General features: G+C 44.6%; 1 protein-coding gene across 24 annotated transcripts in view; it reads right to left on the minus strand.

Annotated features, from left to right (window-relative positions):
* Positions 1 to 10,544: 10,544 nt before the first annotated feature.
* EPB41L3 (erythrocyte membrane protein band 4.1 like 3) overlaps positions 10,545 to 17,797 on the minus strand; it is a 225,957-nt gene continuing 218,704 nt past the window's right edge. For 18 of the 24 annotated variants that reach the window (XM_043443963.1, XM_043443951.1, XM_043443955.1 and 15 more), the window contains 7 exons: positions 17,339 to 17,461; positions 16,371 to 16,754; positions 15,465 to 15,596; positions 13,739 to 13,837; positions 13,241 to 13,321; positions 12,850 to 12,966; positions 10,545 to 11,675 (listed from right to left, as the gene is read on the minus strand). In XM_043443963.1, the coding sequence (XP_043299898.1) occupies positions 12,856 to 12,966; positions 13,241 to 13,321; positions 13,739 to 13,837; positions 15,465 to 15,596; positions 16,371 to 16,754; positions 17,339 to 17,461 (930 nt within the window). In that variant the 3' untranslated portion in view covers positions 10,545 to 11,675; positions 12,850 to 12,855. The remainder of the gene's footprint in view (positions 11,676 to 12,849; positions 12,967 to 13,240; positions 13,322 to 13,738; positions 13,838 to 15,464; positions 15,597 to 16,370; positions 16,755 to 17,338; positions 17,462 to 17,797) is intronic. The other 6 variants (XM_043443974.1, XM_043443973.1, XM_043443972.1 and 3 more) reach the window with 2 other exon arrangements.

The raw sequence follows: 17,797 nt of genomic DNA on the forward strand, positions 1-17,797 counted from the left end.
GGTGGTTCCTCCTCGTTCTGCGCAGGCGCAGCTCAGCCACAGGCCTGTGCACATTAAGAAGGGAGGTGCTTGGCGCGGTCTGACGGTGGAGTTTTCCACCCTCTGAAGTCAAGAGGTCACCAAGCTTCGGGACCCTCGCACATGCCCAGATGGACGGTTAGTGGTCCTATCCAGTATCAACCAGTTCAGCTCCAGCTAGACACAGCTGGTCCAAGACCCTGGAAGAGAACTGGGGCAAACAGCTCATTGTTCAGTCTCTGTGCAGCTGGGGGACATGTGAACCTTGTCCAGCCACAATTAGTGAGGTTACAGGTGAAATGGATTTAACCGATGCTCACCCACAGTTTCATTAACAGTGATGGAACCCTCCTGTGAGGCAGAGCATTTCTATGAAGACATTCTGTGGCAAGATGCCAGGAGCCCCTGGCACTAGAGGAGCAGGTGGTGGGTGTGGAAATCCCTGGTGGGTGAGACTAGAAGAGGGCCATGGAGTTGAAAAGCAGCACCTTTCCCTCCTAGGGTCTGACTTCGCCTCTGGGCTGGGTGAGGAAGCCTTACACTACTTGAGCGGTGTCTACCTAGGATGGGGGAAGAGGAGGCAGCACAGACTTGCTGTCGTGGGGCAGATTGATCATTTATAGCATCTGAGCATCACAGGGACTTGCCAAGTGGCACTAGTGATAAAGAACCCTCTTGCCAATGCAGAAGACGTAAGAGACACAGGTTCAATCCCTGGGTCAGGAAGATCCCCTGGAGGAAGACATGGCAACCCACGCCAGTAATTTTGCCTGGAGAATCCCATGGCCAGAGGAGCCTGGCAGGCTACAGCCCATAGTGGTGCAAAGAGTTGGACATGACTGAAGCGACTTAGGATGCATCCATGAGCATCATAACATGAAAGGAAAGCTTACAGCCTGTTGGGCACTATTTGAATTGTTTTAAATTCAAGTCATTCTCACAGCAAATGACATTGCCATTTTTTTTAAGGTCAGAGCTGGTCACATACTGTCATTTTGACATGGTTCAGACGAGCCTTTTACAACTCTCCACCTGAAGATGTGAAAGCTTAAATAACCGCCCAGCATCACAGACCTGGTTGTACAGATCAAGTGTTCTTGTGGAAACAAATGGCACTCGCAGAAGAGGATGACCGAGACATTAATGAAAGCCTGCTTATGGTGGCAGTTAAGTGAAATCAACAGGATGGGGACGCTTCTGGAAAAGCCATCCTAGACAGCTGCGGTGGGCACCGGGAGATGACTTGAGCTGTCAGCAAAGGGCTGAGTTGTGCGTATGTAGGAGGGGTGACTTACTAGTCACTTCTCGTGGTGCATGGCCTTATAAATGGTGCTTGCATTTTTCTTTTTTCATGTCTGTAAGGGCTGAAGTCAGGTGTTCATTCTTTACGAAACAGAGCACCTGTCAAAAAATTCTGTAGGAGCCATTCTGGGCACAGCAGGGGCATCTCATGGAGCATGGCAAGGGAATGACAGCTAGACATTAGTCATGCGTTCTTAAATAACATCCACTTATCACCAGCCCTTTATTAATGGGTACCCAACTGCCCAGCACCCTCAGCTGGACTTCTGCCTCCCCCTGGTCTTCCACTCCTGCCAGGTCACTTTTAGAAGGAAGGGGAATGACAAGCAAACGTGCCAATAACAGAGTTCTCAAGTCAGCTACACGCAGAGCAGCCAGTCATTGGTAAGTTCCTGGATTTGGCCTGTCCAGGAGGAAGCCTGACTTCCTCAACCTTCCAAGCTCACGTCGCCTCTGGTCAACATTTCCTGCCGATGTTCACGTGCTCTTACCTGTGACTGTCACCTGGTCTTGGGTTTGCGGCAGACTCTTTAATTCCTGCTAGGTAGCTCCAAGTACAGACCCAGGCTGTGCTGGCTTGTTCCTCTGCTCCCGATTCCCACCTTCCAACCCACCCACTTCCTCCACCAACTCCCACCTGCTAACTCTGATGGATGGAGAACTCTCACTTTCTCAGAAATGACTTAAAGAAAGCTGAGAGATGATTTCGACACAAGTAAGTCAAGCTGTCTCACCCTGGATGTTTGAGGATGTCTTTGTCCCTAAGGATGGTGGTTTAGTCCCTAAGTAGTGTCTGACTCTTTTGGGACCCCATGGACTGTAGCCCATCAGGCTCCTCTGTCCATGGGATTCTCCAGGCAAGAATACTGGAGTGGGTTGCCATTTCCTTCTCCAGGGGATCTTCCCGGACCAGGGATTGAACGTGTCTGCTGCAATGGTAGGCAGATTCTTTACCACTGTGCCAAATTTCACTATATTTTAGAATCCAACAGAACATCCCAGCCAATACCAATAAGACCTAAAGCTGGCTCGGTTTCCCCTGACACTCCTCATGATTTTCTCTCCAGAGAGAAGGGTCGTAATGTCATGCTTCAAATGTATTACCTCTGTATCTTTTTGTAGGAAACTCCCCTTCACCTTAAATTCAAGTTTTTAAAAATTCAAAGCACCTAAAGTTTGCATATAAACTTTATATTGTACTTTTTTGAGAGTCATGTGACAAACAGGCTGTTACAAGGAATTTATTCCGAAAAGCAACTTTAAGAATCTGTCCTGAGGTCAGTGAGGGTCATTTCCTTCATCTCCTGTCTCCATGACACTGTGTAGTGAGGAAAAATATATGAAGACTCTGATACATGGAATAATGCTGAAAAGGTGTTTTGAATTCTCAAAGGAGAGATTATTCATATATTATTAGTATTAAGTATATCACACAGTACTGTCAGACTTTAAGTCATGTATGAAGGATGGCATAAACTAATCAGACTGTCTGTCCTACCTATTTCTGGTAGTTGAGAAATAGGTATAAAAAATAAAACAATATTTTTTTACCAAAAAATTCCATTGAATTTCTTAGTTCTATCTTTTAAAATAGTTTTGATAATTCTCCTTGTACTTGAAGAACATGCTTTCCTATTTTTAAACTTTCCCTACATGGCAAGCTACCACTTATATAAATCTAGAATTATAAAGCTGGAAGAAATTCAACCCAGCTCCAAATCTCTTGCAGGATATCCTAAGCCAGTCCCCAGAGCAGACACTGCCGTACATTTTGTTTTTCTTTTACCGCCTCTAGAGAGGAGATTCCACACAACCCCCATCACCTGCTCCAAGCTAGAAAACCCCCCCCCCCTCCATCCCCGCCCTTCTCCCTACAGCCCTGCTTTTGGGCTTCAGCCACGGCTCCTCCTGGGGTCGGACGTTGCCATCAGTAGTCCTTTGGTGACCCTCATTCACTTGTACTGGCATCGTCTCTTGGGATGTTTTCCTTACACCCCTGATGGTCTCCATTAAATTGTCATGTAGGTTAATGTTCCCACAGTTAGCAGAGTGGAGGAAGAACCGGCGGCAGATGGCCATCTGGAAGCATCAAGTGCCAGGCCTAGAAACCGTTCCCGGCAAGAAGCTTCTGTTTCCAGAGTCCTGCTCTTCACCTTCCATCCCCACCTCCTTTGTCTGAGGTCTGGGGAACTCCACGTACCTTAAGGATCAATTCCAAAGTCGCTTCTCCTGTCCTACTCAAGAGATGCTCTTTCTCCTCTGGGCTAATTGTCACTCGGGCTTCCCAGGTGGCTCAGTTGTAAAGAATCCACCTGCCGATGCAGGAGATGCAGGTTTCGATCCTTGGATCGGGAATATTCCCTGGAGAAGGAAATGGTAACCCCCTACACTATTCTTACCTGGGAAATCCCATGGACAGAGGAGCCTGGCAGGCTACAGTCCACGGGGTCGCAAAAGAGTTGGACACAACTTAGGGATTAAACAATCGTCACTCATCACTACGGCACCTCCCTTCACATCTATTGCAGACTGATTCTTTCACCTGCCTGCTCACCTCTTTACGAGCATCCTTCTGAGTGGCCGTGACTGCCTTCTTCTCTAGTGTAGTTTATTTCAAGGCTTTCCGAGCCTGTGTTGGGTGATTATAACCAACTAATGGCAAAGCACTTTGTGGGGCATCATTGCAATATTTTAAAAAATTATATTTGGTGCCTCCTTGTAAACTCTGTCATTTTGGTGATTCTTATCAGTATTTCCAAGGCAATTCTTGTTACCCTACAATTTCTTGGACTGGAGTTAATATTTCCATCCTGACTACAGGCGGTACGTGTATTGCCTTCATCACTTGAACATCCTGCTTCTTAGTGCTCAGGGGACCATCCCCTCTGTCACAGGCTCCCAGTATGTGGGGGAGATCATAATCTTGCCTTAGGTTTATTCAGCACTAGAAACATTCCTTAAGTGATGCTGAGAATACTGTCTCAATAAATCTTCACAATAATTTTTATGTGGATAAGTTACTGTCCTTTTCTAAGAGATGGATCACTGTAGGTCAGGAAACTTGCCACCCAGCTCTTCTCAGTCCTAAATCGTGCTCCTTCTACCAGGAACAACCGGAAGTTGTCCCAGTGCCTACCATCTTTGGACCTCAGGCATCAGCAGCATCTGAGAACTTGCTACAAACACTCATTCTCAGGTCTTACCCCAGACCTACAGAGTCACTGGGAAATTCCACGTGTCCCAAGTCATGCTGGGTCTGAGGTCTCTTCCTGAGACCAGCGCCCCACCCCCCACTGGCCATCCATGGCATTCATCTGCAGTCTCTTAAAAAATAGTAATGCTGAGCTCCACATCCAGACCAGGACTCAGATGCTCCAGAACCTCAGACTGTAGCATCTTTAAAAACAAACTCCCAAGTGGTTTTAATGTATGTTTAGGCTTAAGACCCACTGCTCTGGAAAACACAGAGCTTGAGCTGCCTATGGATTTCTTCTCAGTCCTCAGGGAGCATCCCTAGGAAAGGTATTGGAAATGCAGCACCTCAAGCATATTCTATATTGTAACTTAGCAACTCTCTATTCATACAAAAAGGGCCCCTGCAAATATAAAATCCCAACACAGAAAATTAATATAGCAAATCTGCCAATATGTGCACACCCTTACACACCGTATCCAGCAAGCCATGTCAGAATCTTGGGATCATTGTGTGTGTAGTTTTGGTTTCATGCTGAACACTGCGAGGCATTGTGCTGGCTGCCTCACAGCCATGGTTTCATGGACAATATCAGCTCACCACGAGGGGCATCACACACACTGTGCATCTTTTTTGCCCCTCTGAACAAAGTGAATGTTGACCTGGATACGGAGAAGGATCCTAGCTAGGGTCTTTCTCATTGCTTGAATCCTAATAAGAAAAGATTTTTGCCGCCCAAGCAGAGGGCTATTTTTTTCACAAGCAAAAGCAATCTGCTCTTCCTGAGATAAATCAGTTTGTGTTCTCATGTACAGAATAAGGGATGCCCAGCGTGGTGGGAAGTGGGGGACAAATCAGGTCATTACATCAAACTGCTGCTTTCTGTTTTACAAAGAACATTCTCAGGTGTTTCTATTGGGTACTGACTGTCATAGAACCAAAGGGTTTTCACTATAACAACCTTTGTAATTGGCTATTGCTCCCTTTATACGTTGAGTCAACCGAGGCCCAAACGCTCAAGTCACTGCCTTAAGGTGACAAAAATGGACGGAATGCAGGGTTGCTGAGTCCAGTGTTTATGCGTTTTGTTTTATTTTGTATTTTTTAGGCCATGCTTGTTTAAAGAAAGACAGCACTGGTGACAGACAGCTTTATGCAGAGGAAAGTAAAAATTAAGGACACCCAGAGAAGCATTATCTTTCAATTACACTGTGGTAACACTTAAAAATTACTTACACGGTATACTAAATTACTGCCCATCAAAAGCAAATGCACTTCCTGAATCACAAATATGTATTCATACAACACAAACCTTATTCATTCGGCAAGATTTCACATGGAGTGTTACTATAAATAACTTTATTATCTGTAATAGAAACTCATCTATCACCATGCTAATTAGAACACAGCTAAAGAAATCAGTGTTGAACAAAGCATCGGTAACATTTGGTGAGGGTAATGATGGCTTTGAAGTTCCAGGAAAAAGTCAGTTTTCCAAATTTCTCATTTGCATCTCTCTCACTGTTTCCAAATCAATGGTTTAAAAAATATATATATATATATATATATATATATATATATAAAATAAAGGTGACAGACACTTGAAGAAACAGGAAAAATACAACAGCACAAAGAAGAAAGAAAATCATTCTATGTTCTCTCCTCTGAAAATCACTGGTACCATTGTGGCCGATGTTTCTGTCTTTTCCATGCACAGACAGTATGTCTGCCTGCTCAGCATCATCATGTATAAACTGTTTTACCTACTTTTACATTTACTAGGATTACTTCCTCTATCAGGTCAGTATTCTACAATTCTCGGGGGTTGTACAGTCTTCCATCTTAGGAAAATATCATTATTTATAAATTTTCCACTCTGCTGAATATTTACTGTTTAAACATTTTGGTTTTTATGAATAACATTGTGCTAAATAGACTGGTACATTAACTTCTATTAATGTCTGTGTTGGAGTTAGGAAAAATTTCCCAAAGTGGATTTGCTGGTTCAAAGGTTTGTGAAAAATTTAAAAATACACGTCTTCACTGATTCTACTGCAAGTCTGCAACTGACACTCCCACGAGAAGTGGCTTTTGCTTTGCACCCTTCCAAAGCTTAGACTTACAGTGGTGTTTTGGCTGATTATCGTAAAATCATAGTGTATTAGAACGTGCATTTCTTTGTCACTGCATGTCTTCAGCGATCACTTAGATTTCAGTATTATTCAAGAAGAGTGTTTAAGCCTGAAATTCAGCCCCAGAATACTCTGGTTCCTCCTTGTGTGGGGTGCCGTGAAAACCCACATATTATCTTGGTTGATGAGCTCTCCCTTGAGCTTGCAATGCAAGAATGTGTCCAATCCCTTAAAAGATTACACTTATCTCAAAGAAACACAAGAGGCTATTGTGGGTGTGCATGTGTTTAACACTCCCGGGGGAAGCAACAACTCCATCGCTCTCCCTCAGAGTTAATCAGCTCTGATAAGAAACGATTTGGCAAAATGAAATGTCACTTCTGAGAATACAATTTTACATGCACCAATGACCTGCCACAAAAGTGTATTTACCAAAAAATGGAATAACCCTATTTTACTTAGTGAGTAAACGTTTATTAAAACACGAGGCCATGTTGATGTATGGAAGAAATCAAATCAATATTGTAAATCAATTATCCTTCAATTAAAAAAATAAGTTAAACAAACAAATACGAGGCACCTCCACAGCAAGTCATGGCAGACACTTCTGACACTGGTTAATTGACCATAGTGAGAAAGATAAGGGAGAATTTCATGGAGGTACCTATAATCCTTGTTTGTAAGTTAGGAGCATTTTAGAGCCCTGTTCTAGATTCCATGTTGGTTTTCAAAAAATAGCTATGATTAATGTTGATTTAGAAAATATAATGTAATAGATGTGCTGGAAAGAATGAAGGAAATGAATTAATTGCTTAAAAAAATTAATGGAAGAACCCTACAAGTTGCATGAAATCACACAGTGCCCAGCAGAAGGGGCATGATGGTCTGGGAAATCAGAAAGGAATAGGGAATAGAGGGCACTTCCCAGGTGGTGCGAATGGTAAAGAACCCGCTGGCCAATGTAGGAGACATAAGAGATGTGGGTTAGGTCCCTGGGTTGGGAAGATTCCCTGGAGGAGGGCATGGTAACTCCAGTATTCTTGCCTGGAGAATCCCACGGATGGAGGAGCCTGGTGGGCTATGGTCCAGAGGGTCTCAGAGAGCCAGACACGACTGAGTGACTTTGCACACATGCGCAGGGAATAGAGGATGGGAAAATTCTTCCAGGAGAGTGAAGCTGCAGGAAATCCCCACATTATTAGCGTTGCCCTCCTCTCTCTCACTGGGGCGGTGAAGTTTCAGCACCAATGCAGCTCCGTCCATTAATCCCAACACCGCAGAAGGAGCCCGAGGTGTCCATGAAGGCTGTGCCTCACACCCGGGCTGAGCTCCACGCCGGCTCCACTGGGCAGAAAGCGTGGAAGGAGGGCTATTGCCTGGTCTTAGCCATTTGCTCTGTGACTCCAGAGAAAACATCATGAAGATTTTGGAAGACTCAGCACCTCCACAACAAATGTTTCTGCAGATCCCTGTGTGATTAGCATGGAACTGCAGGTCATCAGTAGGCTGGACCACAAGGGGCTTCGTGGGTGACTCAGCTGGTAAAGAATGCAGGAGACACAAGAGACTCAGGTTTGATCCCTGGGTTGGGATGATCCCCTGGAGAAGGAAATGGTGACTCACTCCAGTATCCTTATCTGGGAAATCCCATGAACAGAGGAGCTTGGCAGGCTACAGTCCATGGGGTTGCAAAAGTCAGACAGGACTGTGCAGACACACAGGCTTGCACACAGGTCACCAGGCGGCTGGACCACAATGCCTTTAGGTTTGTAACTTGTTCTGTCGCTCATTTGAGACATTCATAAATTCCTGTTTTCTTATGACCCTGGACCTGAATTTTTGAGCAAATTGAGAAGCAAGCATTTATTTTCTGGGAGGCAAGTAGGTAACTGGAGTGGAATTCTTTAGTTTCTGCAACTGTAATAGCTAGGGTCTTTTAAACACCTTGTTCAGTCACTAAGTTGCATCCAACTCTTTGCAACCCCATGGACTGCAGCAAGCCAGGCCTCCCTGTCCATCACCAACTCCCGGAGTTTACTCAAACTAATGTCCATCGAGTCGATGATGCCATCCAACCATCTCATCCTCTGTCGTCCCCTTCTCCTCCTGCCCTCCATTCTTCCTAGCATCAGGGTCTTTTCCAGTGAGTCAACTTTTCACATCAAGTGGCCAAAGTACTGGAGTTTCAGCTTCACGATCAGTACTTCTAATGAATATTGAGGGTTGATTTTCTTTAGGAATTGACTGGTTTGATCTCCCTGCTGCCCAAGGGACTCTCAACAGTCTTCTCCAACATTCAATTCTTTGGCACTCAGCTTTCTTTGTGGTCCAACCCTCACATCCATACAAGACTACTGGAAAAACCATAACTCTGTGACTATATGGGCCTTTGTCGGCAAAGTGATGTCTCTGCTTTTTAATAAGCTCCCTAGGTTTGTCATGTTATAAAGCAATGGAAAGCAGATAGCCATGTATGTGACAGTGATTTGGAACTGTAGAAGGAAGCTGGAAAAAGTCTGAGAAGCATGATAGAAGAAAAAGAAAGCTGAAAATGTGTAGCTTCCTTGACAATGTATAATTTTGTAAAAATGAGTAAGCCCTTACTGCTGAGGGCAGAGGAACATGAAAATTCTAGGTTTGGCAAACACAGCACACACAGATAGCATGGTGACTATAATAATTAATACCATATTATTAACATATATTTAAAAGTTAAGAGAGTAAACTTTAAAAGTTCTCATCACAAGAAAAAAAATTTTGCTGTGTATGGTGACAGCAGTAACTGGATTTACGGTGGGTTTATATTCACAACACAAACAAAATATGAAATCATGATATTGTACCCTGAAAATTATTATACCTCAATAAAAATTTCAGAAAAATAAATAAAACCGGGAACAAAGGTACAACTTAGATACCAAGTCAGCAGATCAGGTGCTGTCATCTTTGGGAGACCACTTGCCATTTTCCTATCAGTAAAGTGTTAACTTTTGTCAAGACAATTTTGGACTGGCTTCAAGCACAATTAAAATGATGCTTCAGTTCCTAAAATGAACACTTAGTATTGACAGTAAGGACCGACTGAAAACTTCAGAGAGAAATGATAAGAATCTGACTCCCTCAATAGGACTAAGATATGTGGTCAAATAGGGTTTCCCAGGTAAAGAATCCACCTGCCTATGCAGGAGACACAGATTCGATCCCTGGGTTGGGAAGGTCCCCTGGAGGAGGGCATGGCAACCCACTCCAGTATTCTTGCCTGGAGAATTCCATGGACAGAGGAGCCTGGCGGGCTACAGTCTAGGGGTTTGCAAAGAGTCAGACACGACTGAGCAATGTAACACAATAAATGTGGTCAAATATATTAATAATTTTCTGGGAAAAAAATTTAATGAAGAGTTTTTTTTAAGTTGGGAAGTGAGGGAGGACGTGCCAGTGGATGCACTCAGGTGTTAGGTTGGGAGCTGGCAAAAGCAAGTCTGATTCTTAGTCCCCGGCACTTGAGGAGCTTGATGTGAATGAGCCGCGGGAACACACGTGGGCCCTGCAGACCAGCCTGTTCATCTGCTCCGCTCTGGTGCTAATGCGAGACAGAGGTGTCTCTCTGGTAGAATTAAAAGCCCTCAGAAGCACTGGGTTTTCAGCAGAGCCTCCCTTCTAACAGAAAAACATACACTGTGAAACCAAGGTTCTGTGATACTCGTACTTTTCCAGGCTTCCATAGACAACCCAAAGTTTATCTACACGTATTTTGTTCACCATCTCTCTGCACTTTTTATCCTAGAAAAAAGACAGGCTCTCTCTATCCTCAGATGAATGAGGCCTTTGATGTCATGCAAATGTTAGCTCTGGGCCAAACGCGTCTGATCCTGAAAGTATTACACGTAGAGAAGCAGAGATTTAAATGCATTGACCATTTTTATTTTGCTATGCGGAAACATACATTCACTAGGGGCTGTGCGATGCAGTTGACAGTGAAATGGAGAATATATCTTCTTGAAGGCTATTTATAACTCAATGCTAAATAGTTTAATTACAGTGGAAATTCTGTACAGTTTAAGGCTTGGCTCTGAACTAGATTGTAAATATGGACCAGATTTGGAAATAAAACACTTTTTTCAAGTAAAAAAAGAAAAATTAATTAAAAAAAAAATACAAGGAAGGAGAAATGAAGAAAGAAAACAAAAGCAACTGAAGCCCAACGAGTTTTCCTGGAGTGAAGTTTCATCATTATGGTAAACTAACAAAAATACAGGTTTTCTTTCCAAAATAATGACATTTTACATATTTAGGACTCGTCAGGGTACCCTGGGAAGCTTTCCAGATTGAACATGGACCAAAGCGGACGACACAGAAGAAATCACATTAATATGCTAAAATCAGTACTACCTTATAACGAATTAAATTAGATTACACAAAGCAGGATTGTGAGCATTAAATATTTCCGGAGAGTCATTACCGTTGATGGGTGAGAGTAATAAACCAGAGGAAACAAATAACAAGATTCAAGTTGTTTACTGAATAAACTCGGTTATTGGCACATCTAATTGGGGAAAACCTGACAGAGTGGACCTAGACAGCTTCTAGCAGTTTAGGGTGATCTTCGTTGATTTGTAAACAAAAGATTTGTCACCTAAGAAATTGCAGTTTTGTTTAGACTTTAATCATCATCAGCTATGAAAGGCATGGACTGTTTCATGTGTTACATGAGATCACGGTTTCTATTGTTGGTTATGAACGTGCAGGCGGAGCTGAGAACTGAGACACGGTGTGAGAAGTAAAAATGCCGCTCTTTTTGTAAGTGTGTCGTTGCTTCATGCAGTATCGGTTTAGTGGTGCTGATTCAGATTGCTTTATTATGGGAAGATCTCTCTGCCAGTGTCTTTATTAAATGCTCAAAGTCACTTCTTCTGGATTGAAACTGTCCACGGGCAGATACAAGTCAGTGGGTTAGAAGAGGGAACGCCATTTAGACTCTGGATTTTCCTAATGGTTTGCATGACTGGCTTCGTGTACAGCCTAGGTTATTCCTGCAGAAGAGAGATTTGATCAGTTACGCATTTGAAAATGTATGAGTGTTTCCCTCAGATTGAAGTCAGGTGGCAAGTGTCTCACAAGGTTATTAAATGCTCTTCTGGACAAAATACTGTAAAACACCAGTGTATGTCATGGATAGGCTTCTTCTGAGAATAACCTCATCATCACCCAAGTGGCTGACCTCATGGAAGAACTTTTTCTTTTTTTGCTTTCCTTCTTAATTTGAATATGATGAGTGATTTTTATATTCTTCCTTTGAGAAAGGCCACTTATCAATCTAGGTTCCTTAAACCAATTTGGAGAACTAACTTCCTACACAGGTAGAGCATTTAAGAGACTTTTATTACATAACCAAGTGTGCAAGGAGCTGCATTCAGCATTCAAAGCCCTCCAAGGATGTTCAGTGCTCATCAAGTTCTCACGGGCGGGTTAGTATGCATGACAAGTCTGAGCACACACAGGAGATACTATCTGCTTGCGATGCTGGCCAAACAGCAGCTGGAAAGGCATGCATTTCCTGAAGGAAAGCAGGACCACAAGACTGCATTTTTGCCTCCTCCTGAGACACACTGCTACACTCAGGGGGAAAAAAAAAACATCCCAAAGAACACAGGAAAATAGATGACATCCACAGTGAGAGTGAGTGCTCTGGTTTAAAATTGTAACGAAGCAAAACAAAAGCATAAACAGGCCAGAACCAAACACAGTTGAAGAGGAAGCTAACAATGGGATAATGCTGCCATCAGAATGGGCGTCATTTTATTTCCCTAGTTTTTGGAACACACAAATTGCACCTCTCAGAACAAAACCATATTAGAGCTGATTAGGCTCCGTGGCCAGTGAAATCCAACAAACATGACCTTTCAGACCTGGCTAATGAGAGGAGCACGGATTTAAAAGGGAAGACGTGCAGGACCATGCAAGCAGACTCTGCTTTCTCTTTATCCTCTAACTGGCAGGGGGGCATCAGAAGTCCATAGTGTGGAGCCTGTAAATCTGAAACAAACCAGCCTCCACAAACCAATTCTCCATCCTCTTGATACCCAGCCCTGCAGATGCCAGTGAGAGCAAAAGGAGAAAAGGAGGAGGTGAGGGGAGGGGGAGAGGGAAGCCCCGGGCCACATGCCAGCCGAGGCCAAGCCTGGAGAAGCAGCAGCCGCCTCTTACCTGGGCTCAGTCTTCTCCATCCTCCGGGCTGATCTCTGTCTCTTTATGGACCACTACTTTGGTCACTGACATGTCAGGATGCTGCTCTTTGGCCTCTTTAATTGCCTGAGCCAGCGCCTATCCCCAGGAAATCACAGGAGGGCAGAGACAAAAAGGAGGTGGAACATGCATGATCAGAGCAAGGAGGAGACTCATGAGCTAGATCTATCTACACAACTCACAAACGGGGTACGACGGCGGCCAAGGGGCTCACACACTGTGTGCTGGAAAGTTAATCTGGAAAACTGTTCGGACTATAGGCTGGACTTGGAGGACAGCTCTGGGCAAAGTAGGGCCAGCTGCTATTTCTTGTGGTTCCCTGCCAGGGTATACACCCTCTCGCACAAGATACCTGGTCATGGTCAATGTCCGCATCTCCAGTGATGACGATTCGCTTCTCAATCCTCGTCTCTGAAATGCCTCCTTTCACAGTCTGAAAGCAACAGACAAGCGTTACGACTTTACCAGCCCTGTTGACCAGGGGAAATGGTAGAAAATGTTGACTCAGCTTTAAGTAGCTTCATTCATTCTTTAAAAATGGAAACAGACTCCTATGGCAGTTATTTACAACTGTTAATTTCAGAAGTGAAGACAGAATAGATTCCTTTGGGTTTGGCTGGCTGGTGTTTCTGGAGCGTCAGCAATGGAGCTGAGTGCTACACCAAGGGCATTGGAACGCATGCTCCTAAGCAGAACTCGGCAGGTGAGGATGGAGGCATCAGAAACACAGCAGCATGAGAGCTCCTAGGCAGTGCCTGGCATCCTGGTATTCATGTAAGTGCCTGCAGGTGCAGGGCAACCTGGGGGTTCTGCACGGACACCCCCCTGGATCTGTTCCCAGTCCACTTACTTTGGTGATGTGGGTGGTGGTTGTGGTGCTGGTGGTTTCAGATGTGATGGTCTGCGCACTCATGAGCACACCCGGCTCCAAGTCAGCACCAAGATCGACCTAAGCAAGCCAAGCGGGAGACACGACACTTGAATGTTGGCATTACCTCTCCAGGACTCTGTTGCTTGAGGGTGTGGTGATGACTTAGTTATCTGCACAATCACTGTGCTTCCCTGTTAGTCCCGAGAGCTGCTGCTGACTCTAGACTGGACCAAACATGACTGCTGTAAACTATCATTAAAAACCAGGACTTCAAAAGATAAAAATATAAGACAATCCTTCTTGGGAGGTCCCTGGTGGCCTAGCAGTTAGGACTAGATGCTTTCACTGCAGTGGCCCAGATTCAATCACTGAAAGAAGAACTGAGATCTCACAAGCTGTGCTGGGTGGCCAAATTAAAAGTAAAAAAAAAAATTCTACCCACCCAATCCTAAAGGAAATCAACCCTGGATATTCACTGGACGGACTGATGCTGAAGCCGAAGCTCCAATACTTTGGCCACCTGATGCAAAGAGCTGACGCACTGGAAAAGACCCTGATGCTGGGAAAGATTGAGGGCAGGAGGAGAAGGGATGACAGAGGATGAGATGGTGGGATGACATCACTGATTTAACAGACGTTGAGTCTGAGCACACTCCAGGAGAGAGTGGAGAGTGAAGGACCGGGAAGCCTGGTGTGCTGCAGTCCATGGGGTTGCAGAGTTGGACACAACTTGGCAACTGAAAAACCACCACCATCACCTTATTTATGAGATTTATGTGGGATGTTTGTAGAGTATGTGGCACATAATAGGCTTATTAAATGGTCACTATTGTTAAAAACAACAAAAACAAACAAACAAAACACAGGACTTCAGAAGTGTAAGCAGGGGCTCGGAGAGCTAGGACTTTTCCTTATCTAAACAGTGAGGGAGATAAGATTTCTGAGCCTCTTTCTACATTTTGGCTTCCCTCATAGCTCAGTTGGTAAAGAATCCGCCTGCAATGTAGGAGACCCCGGTTTGATTCCTGGGTAGGGAAGATCTGCTGGAGAAAGGATAGGCTACCCACTCCAACATTCTTGGGCTTCCCTTGTGGCTCAGCTGGTAAAGAATCCACCTGCAATGTGGGGAGACCTGGGTTTGATCCCTGGGTTGGAAAGATCCCCTGGAGAAGGGAAAGGCTACTCAACTCCAGTATTCTGGCCTGGAGAATTCCATGGGCTGTAGTCCATGGGGTCGCAAAGAGTCGGACATGACTGAGCGACTTTCACTTCACATCTACATTTTGAGACATGTGAAGACCTGCTTAAGTCACCTGCTCTTCCGTGATCAGTAATAAAGTTAAAATTATTGCACTGTTTTTGATAGAGACAATTGGGTCCTCTGAGTCTTCTCATAGATTCAGTATCATGGAATTACACTTAGGGCTTCCCTGGTAGCTCAGACAGTAAAGATTCTGCCTGCAATGCAGGAGACCCAGGTTCAATCCCTGGGTCGGGAAGGTCTCCAGAGAAGGGTATGACTACCCACTCCAGTTTTCTTGCCTGGAAAATCCCGTGGACAGAGGAACCTAGCAGGTTACAACCCATGGGGTTGCAAAGAGTCGGACATGACTGAGTAACACTTTCACTAATTACACGTAGGTGCACGAAGTCACGCACGGGGTGAAACAGGTGCCAGGGCTCTGGGCTTCATAGATTGTCTTACCTGTGATGATTCATACGTTATGGTTTTTGTTTCTGTGTGAACTACCGGTACTTCCTTGGTAGAAATTTCTAGCTTTACTTCTCCTGGTGAAACGCTGCCAAAGCTGATGGTTTCTGTCGTCACAGTTGAAGACTATACCAATGGGAAGGAGGCAGAGTGGTTCTTAAATTTTGCACAGAAACATGTATTTTCCCCCTCCCCTCTTGGTGGATCTATAAGCACAGGTTAGTATGAAATAAATGCTTATGTATTACATGGGGGTAAGTTGGGGAATGAGGCACACGACAGGTATATGTGAGTCTCCCAGAATTCATATGGAATGTTCCAGGTAAAGGAAAACATTTTGAAGGAAACTGAAAAAACATCCACATTTTTATATTCCCTCTCTTCTATCTCAAGAACTAATTTTAACAGACTAAAAACCATAAATTAGCCTTTTATTAAATAACTGCATAGAGAAAAGGAGCAAGTAGTAAGACACTGAACCACCCCTGCCTACATATACTTCTGGAATCTCAATAAAAGAAAAGAAAGAATAAATGCCAGCACTTGGTGCCTGGGCAAGCCTGGATAAGTACACTGATCAGAAATAGATCTATCAAGTTTTCTACTGTCTTGGCTGGCCATGCATCTCCCAGGTTTATCGCCAATTACAGTAATTACAAGAGTAAGAACCATTTCCTAGAACTGCAGATTATTAATCATCATTATCTGTGTTTGCATGTGATCCCAAAGATGGAAACCAGCATGGAGACCCACAGTTGCCAGGCAAGAAGGCAGTTAAGAGGAGAAACAAACTGCTCTTGGCAAAGTTAGAAAATTATGAACACGTAGCCCCGCCTTTACACTTCACTAAATTTTAGGGACTTAACTTTAGTGCTACAAGGAATAGTAACTATTAGTTACCTCAAAATGAGGTTTTTGTTCCAAAGTTTCTGAAACGTGGACGGCTGCACTCTGCTCCTCCTCTGGCTCACAGGAAGCAGTGGCCGTTTCGTCCTGCTCCACAACAACTTTATCGGCCACCTCCCCTTTCTCCTGCTTTGCCCCGTCAGTAAGAGCTGAGCCCTCCTTCCCTTTTGCACCAGAAGCATCAGCAGGTGCTGCCTGGGTTGCAGTGTCCGCGTCATCTCCAGCTGCGTAACAAGCATCCCCGCTCGCATGCACATTCATCACATGTCTCTCCTCCACCAACACCGTTTCCTGCACAACCTTCTCCACACTAGGTGGCTGGGGTTGCTGGGCTGTTTCCGTCTCTATATCACTGGACTCTGTCTTAGCTTCTGTTTTCTGCATGGGAAAAAAAAAATTGTGGCGTCAGCATGACTTTCCACCAAGCAAAGGTCAAAAGGCAAAAAAACAAAAGAAGCTACTCACTGGGGTACCTGTGCTTATACCCAGCAGCACTTACAGAAAATATAATTTAACTTTCATTCCCCCTACCAGAATCTTTGATACCCCGACACACACACTCAAACTTGTGCTGTTCCTCTAGGATGTTGCAAAATAAACAGAGCGTGATATAAAATGCAGTTTAAAAATCAAAACAAAACGAAAGCACTGGAGCACATGCTTATCGGTCTCGGCGGCTTCTTCAGACCTAACAGACGACATAAGATGCTTTAAAAATTAAATGCTGTTAAAATGTGTCAGCAAGATTACTTTCTGAACATCTGAAGTATGTTCTTGTAATGGAACTGAAGATATGTGATGTATATATGGGGCAGGCACAGAGGGGTGGAAGTGAAGACCCTCTCAGGTATTTAAGGCAAAGCCACCTGGATAGAAAACACACACACACACACATCAAAAAGGCATAAAAAAAAAGGCAAAAAGGCAGAGCAGAGACATGGGGCATGGAAACAAACGGCCACCTGCACCCAGCTTTGAGAAGTGGAAGTGACCGCGCCTATGAACTCTGTCGGTTTTCTCGCGGACTCTAATAAGCTGAGGATTTCTGAGCCGTCCATGAGCTTTTCGCCAGAAGTCTGTTTGGTCTGAGTGAACAGAGAAATGGAGAGTCAGGCACAGTGGTCGGGACACACGTGGGCATGTACACATTCACAGCCGGTGAGACACAATGGTGGGCGTGGGACCCAGGGTGAGGGATGGCGGGAGCTACAGAAAGGGAGGGGAACTCAAAACAGCCAGTCATCGGGGTGAGCAGGGGCCCTGGTTCGGGAAAGCGGAGAGAGTTCCTGGGTTGGGGCGGTGCTGGGTGAAGCGGATCCTTTCCTGGCCCCGCAAGGCCGGCAGCACCACCCCACCTCGGGGACAAGAGCTGAAATAAAACGGCAGGTGTCTCAAGGCGCACGTCGGACCGCGTGGTGACT

Source organism: Cervus canadensis, chromosome 23 (genome assembly GCF_019320065.1).
Source record: "Cervus canadensis isolate Bull #8, Minnesota chromosome 23, ASM1932006v1, whole genome shotgun sequence".
In the NCBI taxonomy this organism is placed as follows: domain Eukaryota; kingdom Metazoa; phylum Chordata; class Mammalia; order Artiodactyla; family Cervidae; genus Cervus; species Cervus canadensis.